Source organism: Balaenoptera acutorostrata, chromosome 2 (genome assembly GCF_949987535.1).
Source record: "Balaenoptera acutorostrata chromosome 2, mBalAcu1.1, whole genome shotgun sequence".
NCBI lineage: Eukaryota > Metazoa > Chordata > Mammalia > Artiodactyla > Balaenopteridae > Balaenoptera > Balaenoptera acutorostrata.
The window spans coordinates 125,916,971-125,934,888 of NC_080065.1; the positions used below are offsets into that span (position 1 = coordinate 125,916,971).

Genomic DNA, 17,918 nt, shown 5'->3' on the forward strand with positions numbered 1-17,918 from the left:
AGAAAGCCACCACTCAGTACAACAATCATTTCCGGTTCCTACCGGAAATGCGGAAGCTGGGCGGAAGCCAGAGAGGACTGGAACCACCCTGCGGGATTCGGGAGGTGTAGAAACGCTCACCTCTAATATGGTGCTCGGGGTTCGCCTCTACAGCGCCCTGTACCCTTCCTGGGGTCCTGTCTGCCTCCTTCTTAGGTCCTTTGCCTCGTGTTCCGGAAATCCTGCCTCCTGCTGCACGATGCCCCAGCTCGGACTCCTACATGGGAGGGCCTGGGCTGTGCTGTTTGGCCAGCTCCGGCGGCCGCCCGGTGCTGTATGCATCGGGGCAGTCCATTCTCATAGCCAGGTGAGCCAGACTGAGATAGCTCTGGTCTGTCGGGGCAGGATCTCCAGGTCTGAAAGCATAGACTCGCGGCCTGTACTCCCGCAGTATTAACAGTCGGTTTTTTATTGAGTGCCCACCATGTACCGACACAGAGCTAAGACCTTTTAGGATGCTTTGTCATTTAATCATCATAGCAATCTTGAGATGTTGGGGTTATTATTTCCGTTTTACAGTTGAGGAAACGGAGGCTCCAAGGTTAAATGACTTACCTATGACTACATAGTAAGGGAGCATTTTAATATAGGTCCACAGTCCCTTATCTGAACCTTTTAGGATCAAACACATTTAAATTTTTTTAAGCAAAATATACGACTATTCCCACTAAGTGAGATGACTAACTACCATAAGTAGAGTGAGTTCACATTAGAATTTACCTCAAAATTTTTAGTTTTCAGAGATTATGGATTCTTAGGAGGGGTTGTGGGCTTCAACTGCTGTCCTTTGGAGCACAGAATCTGCCAAAGTATGAACTACTACACGCTCTATATTTCTGGAAGGGCATACGGCCTGCTGGTGATAATCAAAATCACAGATTCTGTTTTACCTTGGGAATGACACTATTGTGTTCCTAGTAGATGCTTTGTGCTATCATGAACAACAGAGCTCAGATCTTTTGTTATTTGCAGTCACAGCATCCTACCAATCGGCTTTTTTTTTTTTTTTAAGTAGCTGCTCTCTTTTTTTTTTTTAAGTTTAATTTTTATTTATTTATTTATTTATTTATTTATGGCTGTGTTGGGTCTTCGTTTCTGTGTGAGGGCTTTCTCTAGTTGTGGCAAGCGGGGGCCACTCTTCATCGCGGTGCGCGGGCCTCTCACTATCGCGGCCTCTCTTGTTGCAGAGCACAGGCTCCAGATGTGCAGGCTCAGTAGTTGTGGCTCACGGGCCTAGTTGCTCCGCAGCATGTGGGATCTTCCCAGACCAGGGCTCGAATCCGTGTGCCCTGCATTGGCAGGCAGATTCTCAACCACTGCCACTGCGCCACCAGGGAAGCCCTTTTTTTTTTTTTTTTTTTTCAATCAGGAAATCCATTCCTTTTCATTCCACAGGCATGTTTTGTGTTCTTGGGCTGTTTCTCTTCTGTCTTCCAGTTACATTTTCCCTATCTCCAAGCCTAATGACCATTGCTACCTTATTAACAATTCTTATTTTTCGCTCTTTGAGTAGGAACTGAGAACTGGAGATCATACTAATCCCTACTCCTATATGGTTAGTGGTGGTAGTCTTGGGTTGCTTTGTGCCTTCCTTGTTTTTTGCTGGTTAAAGTTTTTCATACTTTTAAAAACTCCAATTATAGTGAGGAAGCTTGTATGGTAAACATCTGATCCCATATGTATTATATATTGCAGATACAACTGGGTTTTTGGAAGTGGGCTGAGATTGGGATAGATAAAATAGTGTTCAGACTTCCTGTTGCTCAGGGCCAAAAGTATTTTCAGGTTGGTGGTACACAGGGCCAGAGATACCACAGGTTTGGCCAGTATTGAGAGGAGCCATATCTCACATTTTTTCTGCCAGGTTGCGGAGGCAGCGTTAGCAACCCAACTGAAACCACATCAAGAGAAATCAAATTTTATTATCAAGACCCCAAAGGTAATGCCCTTTGCCCCACCCTGTCCGTTAGAGTGCCTTGGAGTTCTGCCCTGTGCTTCTCTTCCTGACCACTTTTAATGTTTTTGTTTTTGTTTGTTTGTTTTGGCTGTGCCGCATGGCTTGCGGGATCTTAGTTCCCCGACCAGGGGTTGAACCCAGACCCTTGGCAGTGAAAGCGCAGAGTCCTAACCACAGGACACCCAGGGTATTCCCTATTTTTAATTTTTCACTATTTCACTAATTCTTCACTATTCTTGAGGTACTGGGTGGGGCTCATAGTCATCTGAACTCAAAGAGATTTCAACTCCAGACCTTAGATTATAGATGTAGTTTAACTCTTTGTCTTAAATGGACTTGTCTTTGTCTTTGTTTTCACTCTGGCTCCTTTTGGTTTCTAGGGCACCAGAGATCTTAGTCCCCAGCAGATGGTTGTGAGGGAGAAAATTATTGATATGGTTGTTAGCTGCTTTAAACGTCATGGAGCAAAGGGGTTGGATACCCCGGCATTTGAGCTAAAGGTAAGAGGAGAAAAAAAGAGTGCAGGAACTCCATTTCTTTCCCAAAGGGCTTCTAACCTATGTTCTGGAGTCCTCCTTTTAACCGTGGCACTTTCTGTTTGACCCCTGCAGGAAATGCTTACTGAGAAGTATGGAGAGGACTCTGGGCTCATCTATGATCTGAAGGATCAGGGTGGAGAGCTGTTGTCCTTGCGCTATGACCTTACTGTATCCTTCTAAGTACGGGAGCCTGACTTACCTCTTTCCAAACCCAGAGGGCATTCTCTGATAACGGGACAGGAGTGACTCTGGGACCCTATAGGTTCACTGGCAGCAGCCTTTACTTCAAGTTTCTTCCAGAAGGCAATTCTGCCAGCAGAGCCTGGCCTGGAGCTCTGTCATTTAAGTTTATAGTGTGTCAGAATCCGTTGAGGAAGCTTGCAAAAATACAGATTTTTGACCTCTAGCCTCAGATTTTCTTAATTCTGTAGCTGGAGTGGTGTTCAGAAATCTTCATTTTAAATAGGTACCTGGATAATTAAGATGCAGGTGGTCCTTGAACACTTGAAGAAACATTGATATAGAAGTTGTAGGCAAATCCAGGTTCTGAAGCTTGACTCTTCTGAGACAGTTAAGAATTGATCTGAATGGGAGGGAAGGGCCCAGACTTGAAGTTGTTGGGTCATTTCTATCTCTGCTTCCCGTGCTTTCTACCAAACTTGCAGGGATTCCTTCATTTGACACTATTCAATGTTTATTGATTGATATGCCTTGGGGATAGTGGGAAAGGAGACAGAGAAAGTCCTTGTTCTAATCCTAGTGGATGAGATCCAATTGATAGAGGCCCAGTCCTCCCTAATGTCTTTCCACTGGGGCTAAGCTCTGGATGTAGTATTCTTCCTCCTTAACCTATTTATGTGAGGTCCCTTTTGCTCGTTATCTGGCCATGAATAAAGTGAAGAAGATGAAACGCTATCATGTTGGAAACGTGTGGCGGCGGGAGAGCCCAACCATAGTCCAAGGCCGCTACCGGGAGTTCTGCCAGTGTGTAAGTGACCTGATGGAGGCAGCATGGTTTGATAGTTCTGGGGACCACAACCTAGGAACTGGCTGCTCAGTAATTTTTTTTCGCCTGTCTTTTTCTTTGCTGTAGGATTTTGACATTGCTGGTCAGTTTGACCCTATGATCCCTGATGCAGAGTGTTTGAAGATCATGTGTGAAATCCTTAGTGGGTTGCAGCTGGGGGATTTTCTCATTAAGGTGAGGCCAGAGCTGAGGACTGAGGGGAGAAGTCTGGATTTGGCCTAATGCTGTTTCAAAACATAGGTGACCCCAGCCATTACGCCTGTAGCTCTAGGACTTTCTTAGTACAGGTGTTGCATTTTATATCTGTATCTATATAGTCACCCTGTGGAATTTCCTTTCTATCCCTTTTATTAGTCAGGCAAGTAGGGACTGCCATTGTTTTGAGGGAGAGGTCATTCATAAGCCACTTGGGTCACTTCCATTGAGTTCACAGGTCAATGACCGGCGGATTTTGGATGGGATATTTGCCGTCTGTGGTGTTCCTGAAAGCAAGTTCCATGCCATCTGCTCCTCGGTTGACAAACTAGACAAGGTAACAAAGAAGACATGCTTCAGTAGATCCTATCAGAGTTTCTGCCCTGCCTTCAAATCTATATATACCTTTAGAGGAAAATAAGGAGATGGTGGCTGGAAGTGAGCTATTTCTGGGAGGAAGGTAAGGAGACATTCTGAAACGAGACCTGAGTTTTGCTGTACAGTGGAGATTATGGCTGGATTTCCTAAGCTGCCTCTGACTTTGCTGAGTAGAATGTTAGCTACTCGTGACATACATAATGAATGAAATGAGATGTTCTTTTCCATTAAGAGAAAGAAGGATCTTGGGGCTAGGCTAATGTTTGGGTGTTTGTGCAGATGTCTTGGAAAGATGTGAGACATGAGATGGTGGCAAAGAAAGGCCTGGCTGCTGAAATGGCTGATCGAATTGGGGATTACGTCCAATGTCATGGTAAGAATCAGTGTTTTCAGAGGTACATGATAGAACCAGAGTGAGAGTGATAAGTGTATAACTTCTACCTCTGAAACAGCTCCTTTTCATAAATGTGCTAAGTTCCAGAGCCTGGTTTGAATTTAATAACCTTTTTACTTACTGTAACCAGTTATGTCTTCAGGTGTCAAAGATGGAGGCAGAGGAGGAGAATCTGGTCATATGTGATCAGGATCTTTTTTTTTAAGAAAATGAGGAGGACTAGCTGGAGCATATTAGGGATAAATTTGGATGAAACACATCTGGGTGTATAACACAGACCGTATTTCTCCCCACATGTCTCTCCAGGAGGGGTATCCTTGGTGGAACAAATGTTCCAGGATCCCAGACTATCCCAGAACAAGCAGGCCCTAGAGGGCTTGGGAGACCTGAAGCTGCTATTTGAATACCTGACTTTATTTGGAATTGCTGAGAAGGTAAGCTGGGTAGGGAGTGGACCTCCTGCTGTGTCTAGGGCTCTCAGGGTCCTGAGTCTTGTCTAAGACTGACTATAACCTTGTCCCCACAGATCTCCTTTGACCTGAGCCTGGCTCGGGGCCTGGACTACTATACAGGAGTGATCTATGAAGCAGTGCTGCTACACACCCCAGCTCATGCTGAGGAGGAGCCACTGAATGTGGGCAGTGTGGCTGCTGGTGGGCGCTATGATGGGCTGGTGGGCATGTTTGACCCCAAAGGCCACAAGGTGCCGTGTGTGGGGCTCAGCATTGGAGTAGAGCGGATCTTCTCCATTGTGGAGCAGAGGATGAAGGTAGGTCCTTGGTAGGGTTAGAGTGGGGCTGCAGACCTTAAAAACTCTCATGTTTCTGAAGGTGTAGTTGGATTGTTTTTGGTTTTTTTGAATTATTGGTGCAAAGTAAGTTTTTATTAGTTTTACTTTCTCTCTCTCTTTTACTAGACTTTTGGTGAGAATATACGGACCACAGAGACCCAAGTGTTTGTGGCCACACCTCAGAAGAACTTTCTCCAAGAACGGCTGAAGCTAATTGCAGAGCTTTGGGATGCTGGGATCAAGGTATAATGGAACTAATATCCAAAACATCTAGGTATATGTGGAATTCATGCACCAGGCCCACTTCTACCTTATGCCTAAGGTGGAACTCAAGATCTTTCTAGTGTTCACTAGTGTGTCTTCTTAGGGTATGAGGGCTAGCTACTTACTTATTTGGATATGCCTGCTCCTGAGGTTTGAGTGTTATGGTCACTTCTTTTGTTTTTTTTTTTTAATATCTTTATTGGAGTATAATTGCTTTACAATGGTGTGTTAGTTTCGCTTTATAACAAAATGAATCAGCTATACATATACATATATCCCCATATCTCCTCCCTCTTGCGTCTCCTTCCCACCCTCCCTATCCCACCCCTCTAGGTGGACGCAAAGCACCGAGCTGATCTCCCTGTGCTGTGAGGCTGCTTCCCACTAGCTATCTATTTTACTTTTGGTAGTATATATAAGTCCATGCCACTCTCTCACTTTGTCCCAGCTTACCCTTCCCCCTACCCATGTCCTCAAGTCCATTCTCTACGTCTGCATCTTTATTCCTGTCCTGCCCCTAGGTTCTTCAAAACCATTTTTTTTTCTTTTTTAGATTCTATATATATGTGTTAGCATACGGTATTTATTTTTCTCTTTCTGACTTACTTCACTCTGTATGACAGTCTCTAGGTCCATCCACCTCACCACAAATAACTCAATTTCGTTTCTTTCTATGGCTGAGTAATATTCCATTGTATATATGTGCCACATCTTCTTTATCCATTCGTCCGTCGATGGACACTTAGGTTGCTTTGGTATGGTCACGTCTAAGTCCCCTATTCTTTTTTAAAAAATTAATTAATTTTTGGCTGCATTGGGTCTTTGTTGCTGTGCGCAGGCTTTCTCTAGTTGCGGCGAGCGGGAGCTACTCTTCATTGTGGTGCGCAGGCTTCTCATTGCAGTGGCTTCTCTTGTTGTGGAGCACAGGCTCTAGGCATGTGGGCTTCAGTAAGTAGTTGTGGTACGTGGGCTCAGTAGTTGTGGCTCACGGGCTCTAGAGTGCAGGCTCAGTAGTTGTAGTGCACGGGCTTAGTTGCTCTGCGGCATGTGGGATCTTTCCAGACCAGGGCTCGAACCCGTGTCCCCTGCATTGGCAGGCGGATTCTAAACCACTGTGCCACCAGGGAAGTCCCTAAGTCTCCTATTTTTTCTTTACCCTTTTCAGGCAGAGCTGATGTATAAGAACAACCCTAAACTACTAACTCAACTGCACTACTGTGAGAACATGGGCATCCCACTGGTGGTCATTATTGGTGAGCAAGAACTGAAGGAAGGGGTCATCAAGCTCCGTTCAGTGGCCAGCAGGGAGGAGGTGAGTGGGGGCAGGCAGAAATAGGAGGGACCAAGTGTTTCTACCTTTCTTAGATTCTTTAAGAAATATATATCTTTTGGCTGAGAAAATATCTCCAGGGTTAATCATGATAGAGATGAATGAGCACCCACCCTAGGCAACCATTAGCCGATGACTGGTTGGGTGGGCAAAAGGACAAACGAAACCTCTATGGGTATTTCAAGACTAATGAACAAAATAGACATAGATCAGGTGTTTGAATCCCTTTAGTCCTGAGGGCATACATTCTCCAGGTCAGGCTGAAGCACATACTCCTCCCTGCTGGTTGCATAAGTAGTGGGAGCAGTTGCAGAGTTAAATGAGTCCAGAAAAGTAGTGGCTAAGGAACTAGTATCACTCTCTAGTACGTCACATGAGAGTTCTGTTATGTTTCAGGTGGCCATTACACGGGAAAATCTTGTGGCTGAAATTCAGAAGCGACTGTCTGAGTCTTGATCCTTGCCTGAATGCCATCTGCTGCTCTTTGTAGAAAGGTTTCATCTAGGACTGACTTCCTGAGGGACTCCACAACTGCTGGCCAGGATGGGTGACAAGTGCCTCTGCATCCTTCATCCTTCCTGGGTACAGAACTGTAGAAGGCCCTGAGGACTCCTGGGCTAGTGTGAGCAGCTATTCTGCATGGGCGCAGATGGCTGGTATGTGAAAGAGACATGCTCTAACATCCGAGGCAGATGGCAGGTTTGAAATGCCATTGAATGCTGCCAACAGGTGCTGAGATGGTTGCTATGAGCAAGTCTCTGGGAAAGTCACTTCAGGTTGAGAGGATTCTGACCATTGAGATCAAAAGTCAAATACTTAGCCTTCCACTCTGGCTTCTGAGCCAGTTTCTGGGAAGTTTGTCCATAGCCTGCCCTTGGCCTGTCCAGGGAGTTTTTGGGAGACAGCAAAGAGTTGGGCAATGACTCTTTTCTGTTTTGTTTGAGGACAGAGATGCTATCCCAAGGGCATAGCAGTGCCTATATTGATGTGGCATCTCTCTAGCCCATCCATTGTTAATAATAGCAGGGTGAGGCTGTCTGTTTAATAATCTTGAATGTTGAACTTAATAAGTGACCTGACAAGATTGAGATGTGATCTTTTGAGATTTTGGAGACCATTACCTGTGCCAGAATCACTGCTCTGACTTCTATGTCCTGCCATGGAGGTGCCTGTTCTAGAAGTGGTTGTATAATATATTAAATAAAATATTAAATATAGTAGTTTGGGTAATTTGTTATCAAGGGATTGGTTTGCATAGGCCATGGAAAACGCTTGAGTGTACACTGGAGGATTCTGTGAGCTAGGAGTATCCTCCCTGGGGTGATGTTTCTGTATTCAGTGAAGGGAGCAGCCACAGTTCCCCTTCCCCCCAACTTGGAGATACAGTCATGTCACTAAATCAATGTATAGTGAGATATCTGCTAGAGTTCTTTACCCTAGAGTGTTGCTGATGACCGACCTTCCCAAGTTGCATCATGTTGATTAAACTGTGCCCTATAGATTGAATGACTAATGTTTCTCAGCTGAAGGAAAAACGAGTTAACCAAAGGTTGATAGCATTGCTTCAAGATAAAGAGACAAGTTGCAAAAAGCGCCTTGCGTATGTGCGTTGGAAAGGCTGCAGCCTTTGCAAACAGTTCGGCGCTCTTGGGGCCATATCTTTAGTGCATACAGGTAAATGAAGCATCTAGAGCCCCTATTACGGCGCTTCAGCCTTAAAGGTTTGGAAATTCTTGGCAGTGCACGCAAGTTGATTAGATTAGATCAAGAGAACTGATCCGAATCTCATTTTCCTCTTTGGTTAAAAAGACAAGTTGAATCTACGCTTGTTTTGAAAGCCACGGCAAAAACGTTTCCAGGCGCCCTTACTTCCGTGTAGCTTCATACTTTCCTTGCGCATGCGCCATTTCTTTGGAGCAGGGGCGGGGCCGACAAATCCTGTTTTAGAAGCCCTCCAGTGCTTAGCTCGTTTAGAACACGAGAGTCTAAGCTTATTGGAGGCAAGCTTGCTTTACGGCTCAAGGCCGCTTTTTACGGCATTTTCAGGCTTCCCATTCACTTCGCAGTGAAGATGGCGTCGGGCAGTGGGGTAGGTGTTGTGTGTGAGGAGGCTTGGTGTGGGGGGTAGGGGGTGGCTTCTCGGCGCCGAGTATTCTGCACCCGATTGACTTCCCGACACCTCCTCGCAAACTAATGGCCCCAGTTCAAGAGCTTCTTCGTAAGGCCCTGGCACAGGGTCAGTGGAATCGGGGAGGGCTCTGGTTGGGGTCCTGAGGCAACCTCAGCCTCCTGGTGCTGTCCGGAGAGGCTTCGCTCTCCCCAGGTCCCGGGGCCGCCTTGGCAGCGAGGACGCGCTTCCGTTTTTCCAGGAGTCGGACACGATTAGCGACGAATCTCAAGCGCTTTTTCCTCCCCTCAGACAAAAAACTTGGACTTTCGCCGAAAGTGGGACAAAGATGAATATGAGAAGCTCGCCGAGAAGAGGCTCACGGAAGAGAGAGAAAAGAAGGATGGTGGGTGCCTTCTCCATCAAGTGCTAAGTGCATTATAGAGGCGATGCAATGGTTGGAGAGTGGGTGGGGAGTTGAAGTGCGCTGTCCTCCTTTCTTGTGTAACCTTTGGCAGAGCGTTGCCTCCCTGGTCCTCAGTTTCTTCAGGTATGAGAGAGAGGAGATGGACTGAAGTGCTTTTGAGGTGCTTTCCAGCTCTGTGATTCTGCTTCCTTGCCCTACCTTTGCTTGGCTTATTTCGTACTTTCCTCAAGTACAGAGAAGAGAGTGGGATCCTTACTAGTGACAGAAGAAGGAGTATTTTGCTGCTATGTATTATTGCTTTTGAAGAGCAGCGGGGGACATGGTATTGTTTAACCTAGCGCTTAGTGCTGTTCTCTGTGCCTTATACAATGTGAGGGAGTTGGTGCTTCTCTCCTAGAGATTCCACTCTATAAAAAGAAACGTCTTATTTTCTCATCTGTTTTCAAACTGTATATTTTTCTTTTGCTTTACTTTTTTAAAAAAAAATAAATTTATTTATTTATATGTTTTTATTTTTGACTGTGTTGGGTCTTCGTCGCTGTGCGCGGCTTTCTCTAGTTGTGGCGAGAGGGGTTACTCTTCGTTGCGGTGCACTGGCTTCTCATTGCAGTGGCTTCTCTTGTTGCGGAGCAGCGGCTCTTAGGCGCGCGGCCTTCAGTAGTTGTGGCTTGCGGGCTCTAGAGCACAGCCTCAGTAGTTGTGGCGCACGGGCTCAGTAGTTGTGGCTTGCAGGCTCTAGAGTGCAGGCTCAGTAGTTGTGGCGCACGGGCCCAGCTGCTCCACGGCATGTGGGATCTTCCCAGGCCAGGGCTCGAACCCGTGTCCCCTGCATTGGCAGGCGGATTCTTAACCACTGCGCCACCAGGGAAGTCCTCTTCTGCTTTACTTCTACACCACGTTGCATAATCTAACTCTTTTGGTTTTTATGTAACTTGTACAATAGTACTTGACATATAACAGATATTTCCTAAATGTTGGTCCCCCTTTAAAGTTTTCCCAGCTTTCAGAAGATTCCTTTCTGTTTTATGCTTGGGATATCTGTTTGGAAGCACTATTGAGTGGTCTTACTCTTCTTTTAAAAGGTTGCTTTTTGTGAAAATTCAGAACTCCTCCCTTCAATTCAGTTAATTCATGAATAAAAACCACTGCTTTTAGACTCATCGGCTTTGAAGTGGAGGAAAGATATAGAGAGTTAAAGATTGCTTGTCATTTTTTCTGTGTTGAGCTTCTCCTTAGCTGCTGCTAGAAGTGACTGTTGTGTCCCTTGCTTCAGGTTTCAAAAAGACATGAAAGTAAACCTCAGGATTTTGGATTTCATGCGTTTCTTCTCCTTTCTGGTTAAGGAACTCTAATAATGAAGGGACTTCCTTCCCCATTATATTTCAGGAAAACCAGTGCAGCCAGTCAAGCGAGAGCTTCTCCGGCATAGGGACTACAAGGTGGACCTGGAATCCAAACTTGGGAAGACAATCGTCATTACCAAGACCACCCCACAGTCTGAGATGGGAGGGTGAGTGGCTTTTCGTCTTTCTCTGCAGCCAGGAGTAAGTCTAATAAACTGCGTTGGTTTTAGGAAGTGTTGAGCAGGGTACCTGGCCCTAGAATAACAACCTTGTTTCCTGTAATTCCATCCATTGTCCTCCAAGGTCTCAAGTTAACATAATAGTGTCTCTAAGAGGGGTCACTCTGTAGGCTTCTTCATATTAGCTCTGTAACTACTTCTTAATATCTTAAAAGGGATTATTTGTTCTCCTGCCAGAGGAAGAAATGAAGAAAAGGACTACTAAGGAGATTTCTAGGGGAGAAGTTAGGTAAAGCTAGAATGGAGCCCAGGTGCTGTTGATGGTGAATAAAGGGGGTTGAGGTTCCAGACTGGCTGCAAAGCTTGTAGCTGTTATGGATTTCCTGGTTGTGCACCTTCCTCCTAGACCAAGACTATAACCTATAGGAAGAAGGGTCCCACAAGAACTCTTCATCTTTTTGCTCACCACTACTTCCCTGTCCAGTTAGGTTTTCCAGCAGGAGCATAACACAGATAACAATGAGTGACACTTTTCTGAGCTGCTTCTCTGAGTAAATCCACTGTTGTAGTTCCTCTTTGTGTTAGTTATCTATTGCTATTTAAATTAATACATTAAGCCAGTATTTAGCAGCATAAAACAATAGATAGCTCACAGTATCTGTGGGTAAGTAATCTGGGAAAGGTTTACCTAGGTGGTTCTGGCTCAGTGTCTCTCACAAAGCTGTCATCAAGGTGTCTGCTGGGTCTGCATTCATCTGAGGTATAAGTGGGGCTGGAGGATCTGCTTCCAAGCTCTGTCACGTGGCTGTGGTTTGGAGACCTCAGTTCTGTGCTCCATGGGCTGTTCCATAGTGCTGCTCACAGCAAAGCAAGTGGCTTCCACAGGGCACGTGATCAGACTCGTGAACAGACTAAGACAGAATCCATGTTTTTTAATAACCTAATCTTGGAAGTGACATAGCATCACCTTTGATATATTCTATTGATCACACAGACTAACGCTGGTGCAAATTGGGAAGGGCCTATATAGGGTAGGAATACCAGGAGAGTGGGATCATTGTGGGGGCCATCTTGGAGGTTGGCAGCGACACTCTTCCAAGAGCTAAGGCTTTGTGGAAATGAGAATGCTTCTTCTAAAAAGAAATTTTACCTAAAAATAATGAGTTTTTTGGTTGAAAACAATAAAATCCTTACAACCAGATTTGACCCTAGTGCTATTTCTTTCTATTTTCTAGATACTATTGCAATGTCTGTGACTGTGTGGTGAAAGACTCCATCAACTTCCTGGATCACATTAACGGAAAGAAACGTAAGGCTTGGAGATAGTTTGCGATTGGGGCTGGATTTGAGTTTTGGAGGTGGGGTGCGGGAAAGGGTAGTTTCTGTTGGGCCTCTTTTTTAATGTCTGGGGAATTCTCTAGTTGCTTCAGCATAGGTTATTCTTTACTTCATTATTTAATGTTTCTGGAGTCCATGAGGTGAGTATCTGTTCTAAGCTCTCAACAAGCCCAAACCATGGTCTTCTCCAGGGCCCAGCTGTCCCCACTGGTGTGCATCTGCTCAGTAAGGGTAGTTGAAAGCTGTGTATATCTTGTTATCTGGGGCTGCTGCCAGGGAAGTTTTTTTTAGCCCTAATTATTATTATTTTTTAATTAATTAATTAATTAATTTTATAAATTTATTTATTTTTGGCTGTGTTGGGTCTTCGTTTCTGTGCAAGGGCTTTCTCCAGTTGCGGCGAGTGGGGGCCACTCTTCATCGCGGTGCGCGGGCCTCTCACTATCGCGGCCTCTCCTGTTGCGGAGCACAGGCTCCAGACGTGCAGGCTCAGTAGTTGTGGCTCACGGGCCTAGCCGCTCCGCGGCATGTGGGATCTTCCCGGACCGGGGCACGAACCCGTGTCCCCTGCATTGGCAGGCGGACTCCCAACCACTGCGCCACCAGGGAAGCCCGCCCTAATTATTTTTACTGTGTGTTTTATGAGTCTGTTTTTTGTTTTTTTTTTAATGTCAGGAAAAGACTTTTTGAGGGGCTTAGGATGTCTTAACAACCTTACCTTCTTCACTGTTGACCCTACCCAGATCAGCGAAACCTGGGCATGTCTATGCGTGTGGAACGTTCCACTTTGGATCAGGTGAAGAAGCGTTTTGAAGTCAACAAGAAGAAGATGGAAGAGAAGCAGAAGGATTATGATTTTGAGGAAAGGATGAAGGAACTCAGAGAAGAGGTAGGCTCTCTTCCTCATTCCACTCCCATCCCCAGAGGAGAGTTGTATCTCCTGAATTTCTGTACATTAAGGGGAACATTTATTGCCCTTGTTTGGGACTCTCATAATCTGAAGGAAATGGCTCTAAACCTATCCTTTTTTTCTGGACTCTCTGGGCCATACTTTTTTTTTTTTTTTTTACTATAGGAGTGATTAATTAAATGCACCTAGTCCCCAGCAGGCCCGTGGAACCAGGCTGACTGGGTCAGAATTCTTTTTCCTTCACATACTGGTTGTGAATCTTGGACAAGCTATATAACCTCTTTGTGCCTCTGTTTCCCCATATTCAAGATCTTAGTATATAATATACATAAAGCACTTAGACCAGTTCCTGGCTTGTACTATATGCCCCAGAATGTTAGTTCCTATTATGTGGCTTTACTCCCATCACCTTGTTAAGAACTAGAGATGAACTGGGATGTAGGATTGAGAAATGCTCTCCATAGGCTAAAACTTCTCTTTCTTGTCCCTTATGATCTTTACTGTGGCTTTTCCTCTGCTCTTGAAATTTTACTTGTCTTTAATTATTTTATTCTAAAGATAGAAAGGAAGCTCACCTATCTCTTTCAGCATTTGGCTTACGAGTCTGAACTGATTCTGAGTGATTTCCCTTCTAGGAGGAAAAGGCCAAAGCCTACAAGAAAGAGAAACAGAAGGAGAAGAAAAGGAGGGCTGAGGAGGACTTGACATTTGAGGAGGATGATGAGATGGCAGCTGTGATGGGCTTCTCTGGCTTTGGTTCCACCAAGAAGAGTTACTGAGGCTTTCTATGCTTGGCTTTTTGCCAGGCCTAACTTTGTGTGTGTGGGCGTCATCTTTTGGGAGGTACTGGGGAAAGTCCTTAAGAGTGGCAATGGGGAGGGCTAGAGGGTGGGTGTTTGTGGTTTCCCTCTACCTCGGGAGAGAGCACAGGATGCAAAGGAATGTGCTGTGGCATGTTCCTTCGGCCTCAGTATTTCACTGGAGACAGAGGACCTCTGATCATCTGAGTTCCCAATAAAGAAAAACCACCTCTTCTGAGGCTGCTTTCCCGAAACTCCCCTTGCATCTTTCCCTCTTCATCTGTCCATCTCATCTGAGCATCCTAAATTTACCCTGTGTTCTGCCTTTGTTTTAATTTTTACTCTTGCTTAGCCTACAGCAGAAGGGTTCTCTGGGTCCCCAGTTTCCAGTTGATAGCATATCCTTGACTGGCCCCTCCTTTTGCCATTCTCCCCCAGTCCCACCCCGTGGTTCTCCGGCCACCTGTGCATGCATGTGTACTTCTGCCTGGGTCATTGGTATGTGCGGATGCGTGTGCATGAAACTGTCACATAGAGGGAGCCTAAGCTAGAGCCTCAGGAGCATTGCTGCCTTGGGGCCTGGTGTTCTCAGCTTCCTCAGAGCATGTAACAGGAAATTAAATGGGATGAGTGTTTGGTGTGGTTTTTGTCTGGTGAGTTTTTTAACCTTTGTTCTTCATATGTAAACTGTTCAGCTTTTCCTATTTGTTTCATTTTATTGAGGATTACTCTGTTTTTGTCTTCCTTGTAAGCAGGCTCTTGGAAGAACCTGTTTGATGCAAAAAAGAAAAAGGAGAAAACCTCATATGGGAGCCCTTGGGTCTCAGAGGCTGTTCAACATGTATAATAAATAGCATTGACTGGGCCTATTTCACATTTGGTGGGAACATCCCATATTCTTCCCTGTGTATTGTTTTTTCTTCCCCATACTTATTCTTCTCCCTTCATTTGAGCCCTGTCACTTTTTTTCTAGGTGCCTTCAACACGAGTTATACTTTACTCTGATGTGATCTGTGTCTGGAGGAGTTTGAATATAACTTTTCCTGTAATTTTAGCCTCCTTTGATCGTCTGTTTCTGGAACAGCAGAGCTCAGGGTTGAAAACTTAGTGTTTTCCTAACTCTCCGCTATTAGGCTAGGCACAGGGTTACTCGGTGTTTGCACTGTTGACATATTGGGCTGGGTAATTCTTTGTTGTGGAGGCTCCCTTGTGCATTGTAGGGTGTCTAGAGTATCTCTAGCCTCTACTCACTAGTTGCCAATAGCACCTTCTCCCCAAGTTATGACAATGAAAGATGTCTGTGTCCCTGGAGGGGGGGCGGGGCATAATTCCTCCCCCCCAGCCCCACTGAGAACTATTGAGAAGCTGCCTTGCCTCAAGTTGGGTCTAACTTGAGAATTAGATGGTACAGACTGGCTAACTAAAGCAAAAACAACTTTGATGTTCCCTAGATCAGGTACTGTGCCAGGCCCCAGGGATGCAGACAGAAAAAAAAAGTCAGTTCCTTAAAGTAAAAAAACAAATGGTAGTTACACAAGCTTCAAGCAGGTGAATTCTATAACAACTTTAGTTGCTTCTGTTCCTTGAAAAGTGGGCTCTGCTTGGGCTAACAAGGCTGCTACCATATGGCTTGTTGACATTTTCTGCCTTATCTAGCCCTTTGGACACCTTTATGTAGCATCTGAACCACTTGTGGGTCCCCCAAAGCACCATACTCTTTCCTTTGGCCTTTTGTGCAGAATTCCCTGGCTGTCAGGCATCTCTTTTGCTGACTCTTCTTTTTTTGGGGGTCGGGGGGTGGGTGGGTGGGCAGCGTGCTGTGCGACTTGTGGGATCTTAGTTCCCTGACCAGGGATCAAACCTGAGCCCTCAGCAGTGAAAGCGCAGAGTCCTAACCACTGGACCACCAGGAATTCCCTGCCTAATTTTATTTCTGATGCTGTATCTTGCCAATGGAAACACTGAATGTGTCTTTATCTACTGGTGCAAGGACTGGCTCAAAATTTCTCGTACAATATTCGTTGGCCAGCTGTGGACATATTAGTTGGTGCTTTCCTTGGCAGGATTATGTGTTCTACAGGTCCTTGGGTAAGAATCTACCCCAGTCAACTGGGTCCTTTTGTTCCCCCTGTCAGGGCAGGCTAGAGAATGTCTTAATGAGCTGAGTTCTTTCCGTGGTTCAGTATTCATTCTTCAGGCAGCTAATTCAACTTGGCTTCAAGCGATTTCCCTCTTTTTGGTACTGGTGGAACCTGACTTCTGGTCACCTCTACTAAAAGCAATTCTGAAGTCCATTTTCTCTAAATTCTCTTGGGACTGGCAAGTGGTTTGAGTTTCCAAGGGGTCTGTCTAGGTCATGGCTGTTTGGAGGGGTTCAAGCTGGTGACTTAAAAAAAGCGGGGGGAGGAAGGAGAAGGGATGGAAATTTAGGAGCCCAGAGCAATCCTAGAGAACTCCAAACTCTGGAAGAGAAGCTTTATTGATGTTTGTGGTCTTTCTAAAAATCCAAGGAAATTTTGCATTCTGGTTGAGTCATATGCCTGTGACCGGTCTACATGAGTTCGTTCATTCAGTGAGTGCTGAGATGCTGAACATGTTCTAGGCCCTGGTAGTATCTTCTGGGATAAGGCAACAAGGCCCCAAGTGTCATGGAATTTACATTCTGGTGGAATTGCCAATTAAAGTATTTAGGGAACAAAAAATCTGTATGGCTTCAGATGATTTTGTGACTTCAGGTGCTCCAGGGCCTCTCACATCTCTCCCATAACCTCCAAAAATTTAAATGTGAAGTCTTTAATTCAGCAATTCTACTCATATAAGTATGTGTCCTAAAAACAGACTTGCTTACGTGTACACATGCATACAAGGATGTTTACTGCAGCTATGTTTATAACAGACATTTAAAATAAAACCGGTACATTTATATTTGAGTATAATTCAGCCATTACAATATATATGAATTAGATCTAGTGTATGTACTGACAAGATCTCCAACACATTCTGTTAAGTGTAACAGAACAATACCCAACAACCCAATCCCCAATAAGCCCACCCTTCACCCCCGCCAGTCAAAACTATGTTGTGTGTACAGTTAAATCCGTAGATTGAGGGAAAAAACTGGAGGGGTACACACTGAAATCGTAGTCATGGTTAACTGGAGAAAAGTAGGAATTGTGGCTGTTTACAGTATACATGCAACGAATAGGGTGTTTTTGTGCAGTTTAGAATAATTTTTTAAAAATAGTAACAGAAGGAGTGACACTATATGACACCTGGGAACTGTATAACACCTGGGAGAGGAGCTGTGGGGTTTAGCTGCAAAGTTCCAAGATAAGGCCTGATGTAACAATTAGCAGCTTGTAAAGATTCCACTGTCCTGACTCAAGGCACTATGACAGCTGTTTAGATCACAGAGTGAGCGCCCCTGTGTGGTTGTCGGGGGAGCGTAGAGGCTGGACCAGAAGTCCAGAGACTGTGGTGGACCTGGTGACTGCCGCGGACCTGGTGACTGCCGCGTGGTAGGAGGGAATAAGCCCGGAAGCAACTGCGGAAGAGCTCACTAAGAGGTAGGGGAGACCTGGGTCCTTCTCACTGCTCTGTGTCCGCAGATGGGCACTCCGAGTGTCTGGATTGGGGGTGGGGGAGCACGCAAAATCAGCCTGGATCGTATCTACTCTGGTTAGTTTGTTGTGACGCAACCCTTTCTCAACAGTCAAGGGGATATAATCCACAACCTTCACTTGGGCTGGCTATAGCTCAGCGGTTCCTTCGACTGCATTGTAATTCAACCACTCTCCCCAGAGTGGTTCGAGACCCGCGGGCGCTCTCCGGCCCTTTTGCCACTGTCCCAGCCTTCTTCATTTTCCCATTAATCCCTTTTGCTGTCCCAGCCTTCTTCATT

The 17,918-nt window shown here is 45.4% G+C and overlaps 2 protein-coding genes across 4 annotated transcripts; both read left to right on the forward strand.

The window, feature by feature from the left end:
* The first annotated feature begins 48 nt into the window (after positions 1-48).
* On the forward strand, positions 49-8,130 carry HARS2 (histidyl-tRNA synthetase 2, mitochondrial). Of its 3 annotated transcripts, none has more exons than XM_007194109.3 (13): positions 49-346; positions 1,904-1,978; positions 2,377-2,496; positions 2,608-2,703; positions 3,398-3,523; positions 3,629-3,736; positions 3,996-4,094; positions 4,415-4,508; positions 4,836-4,963; positions 5,056-5,298; positions 5,446-5,562; positions 6,749-6,895; positions 7,310-8,130. In XM_007194109.3, the coding sequence occupies exons 1-13, from the start codon at positions 128-130 to the stop codon at positions 7,367-7,369; spliced, it is 1,632 nt and encodes a 543-aa protein (XP_007194171.1). In that variant the 5' UTR covers positions 49-127; the 3' UTR covers positions 7,370-8,130. The 3 variants fall into 3 exon arrangements, with proteins under 3 accessions (XP_007194171.1, XP_007194172.1, XP_057397627.1); XM_007194110.3 differs by having other exon boundaries at positions 6,749-6,836; XM_057541644.1 differs by lacking the exon at positions 1,904-1,978.
* A 727-nt stretch (positions 8,131-8,857) lies between these two features.
* ZMAT2 (zinc finger matrin-type 2) lies at positions 8,858-14,911 on the forward strand. Its single transcript, XM_007194108.2, has 6 exons — positions 8,858-9,002; positions 9,333-9,426; positions 10,834-10,957; positions 12,205-12,278; positions 13,051-13,196; positions 13,853-14,911. The coding sequence occupies exons 1-6, from the start codon at positions 8,985-8,987 to the stop codon at positions 13,994-13,996; spliced, it is 600 nt and encodes a 199-aa protein (XP_007194170.1). The 5' UTR covers positions 8,858-8,984; the 3' UTR covers positions 13,997-14,911.
* Positions 14,912-17,918: the final 3,007 nt, after the last annotated feature.

Coding starts and splice junctions, on each gene's coding strand:
- ZMAT2 (XM_007194108.2), top strand. Junction 10,958..12,204: donor CCACAGTCTGAGATGGGAGG/GTGAGTGGCTTT, acceptor TCTATTTTCTAG/ATACTATTGCAATGTCTGTG. Junction 13,197..13,852: donor TGAAGGAACTCAGAGAAGAG/GTAGGCTCTCTT, acceptor TTTCCCTTCTAG/GAGGAAAAGGCCAAAGCCTA.
- HARS2 (XM_007194109.3), top strand. CDS start 128: ATGGTGCTCGGGGTTCGCCTCTACAGCGCCCTGTACCCTTCCTGGGGT. Junction 2,704..3,397: donor CCTTGCGCTATGACCTTACT/GTATCCTTCTAA, acceptor TATTTATGTGAG/GTCCCTTTTGCTCGTTATCT. Junction 5,299..5,445: donor TTGTGGAGCAGAGGATGAAG/GTAGGTCCTTGG, acceptor CTCTTTTACTAG/ACTTTTGGTGAGAATATACG.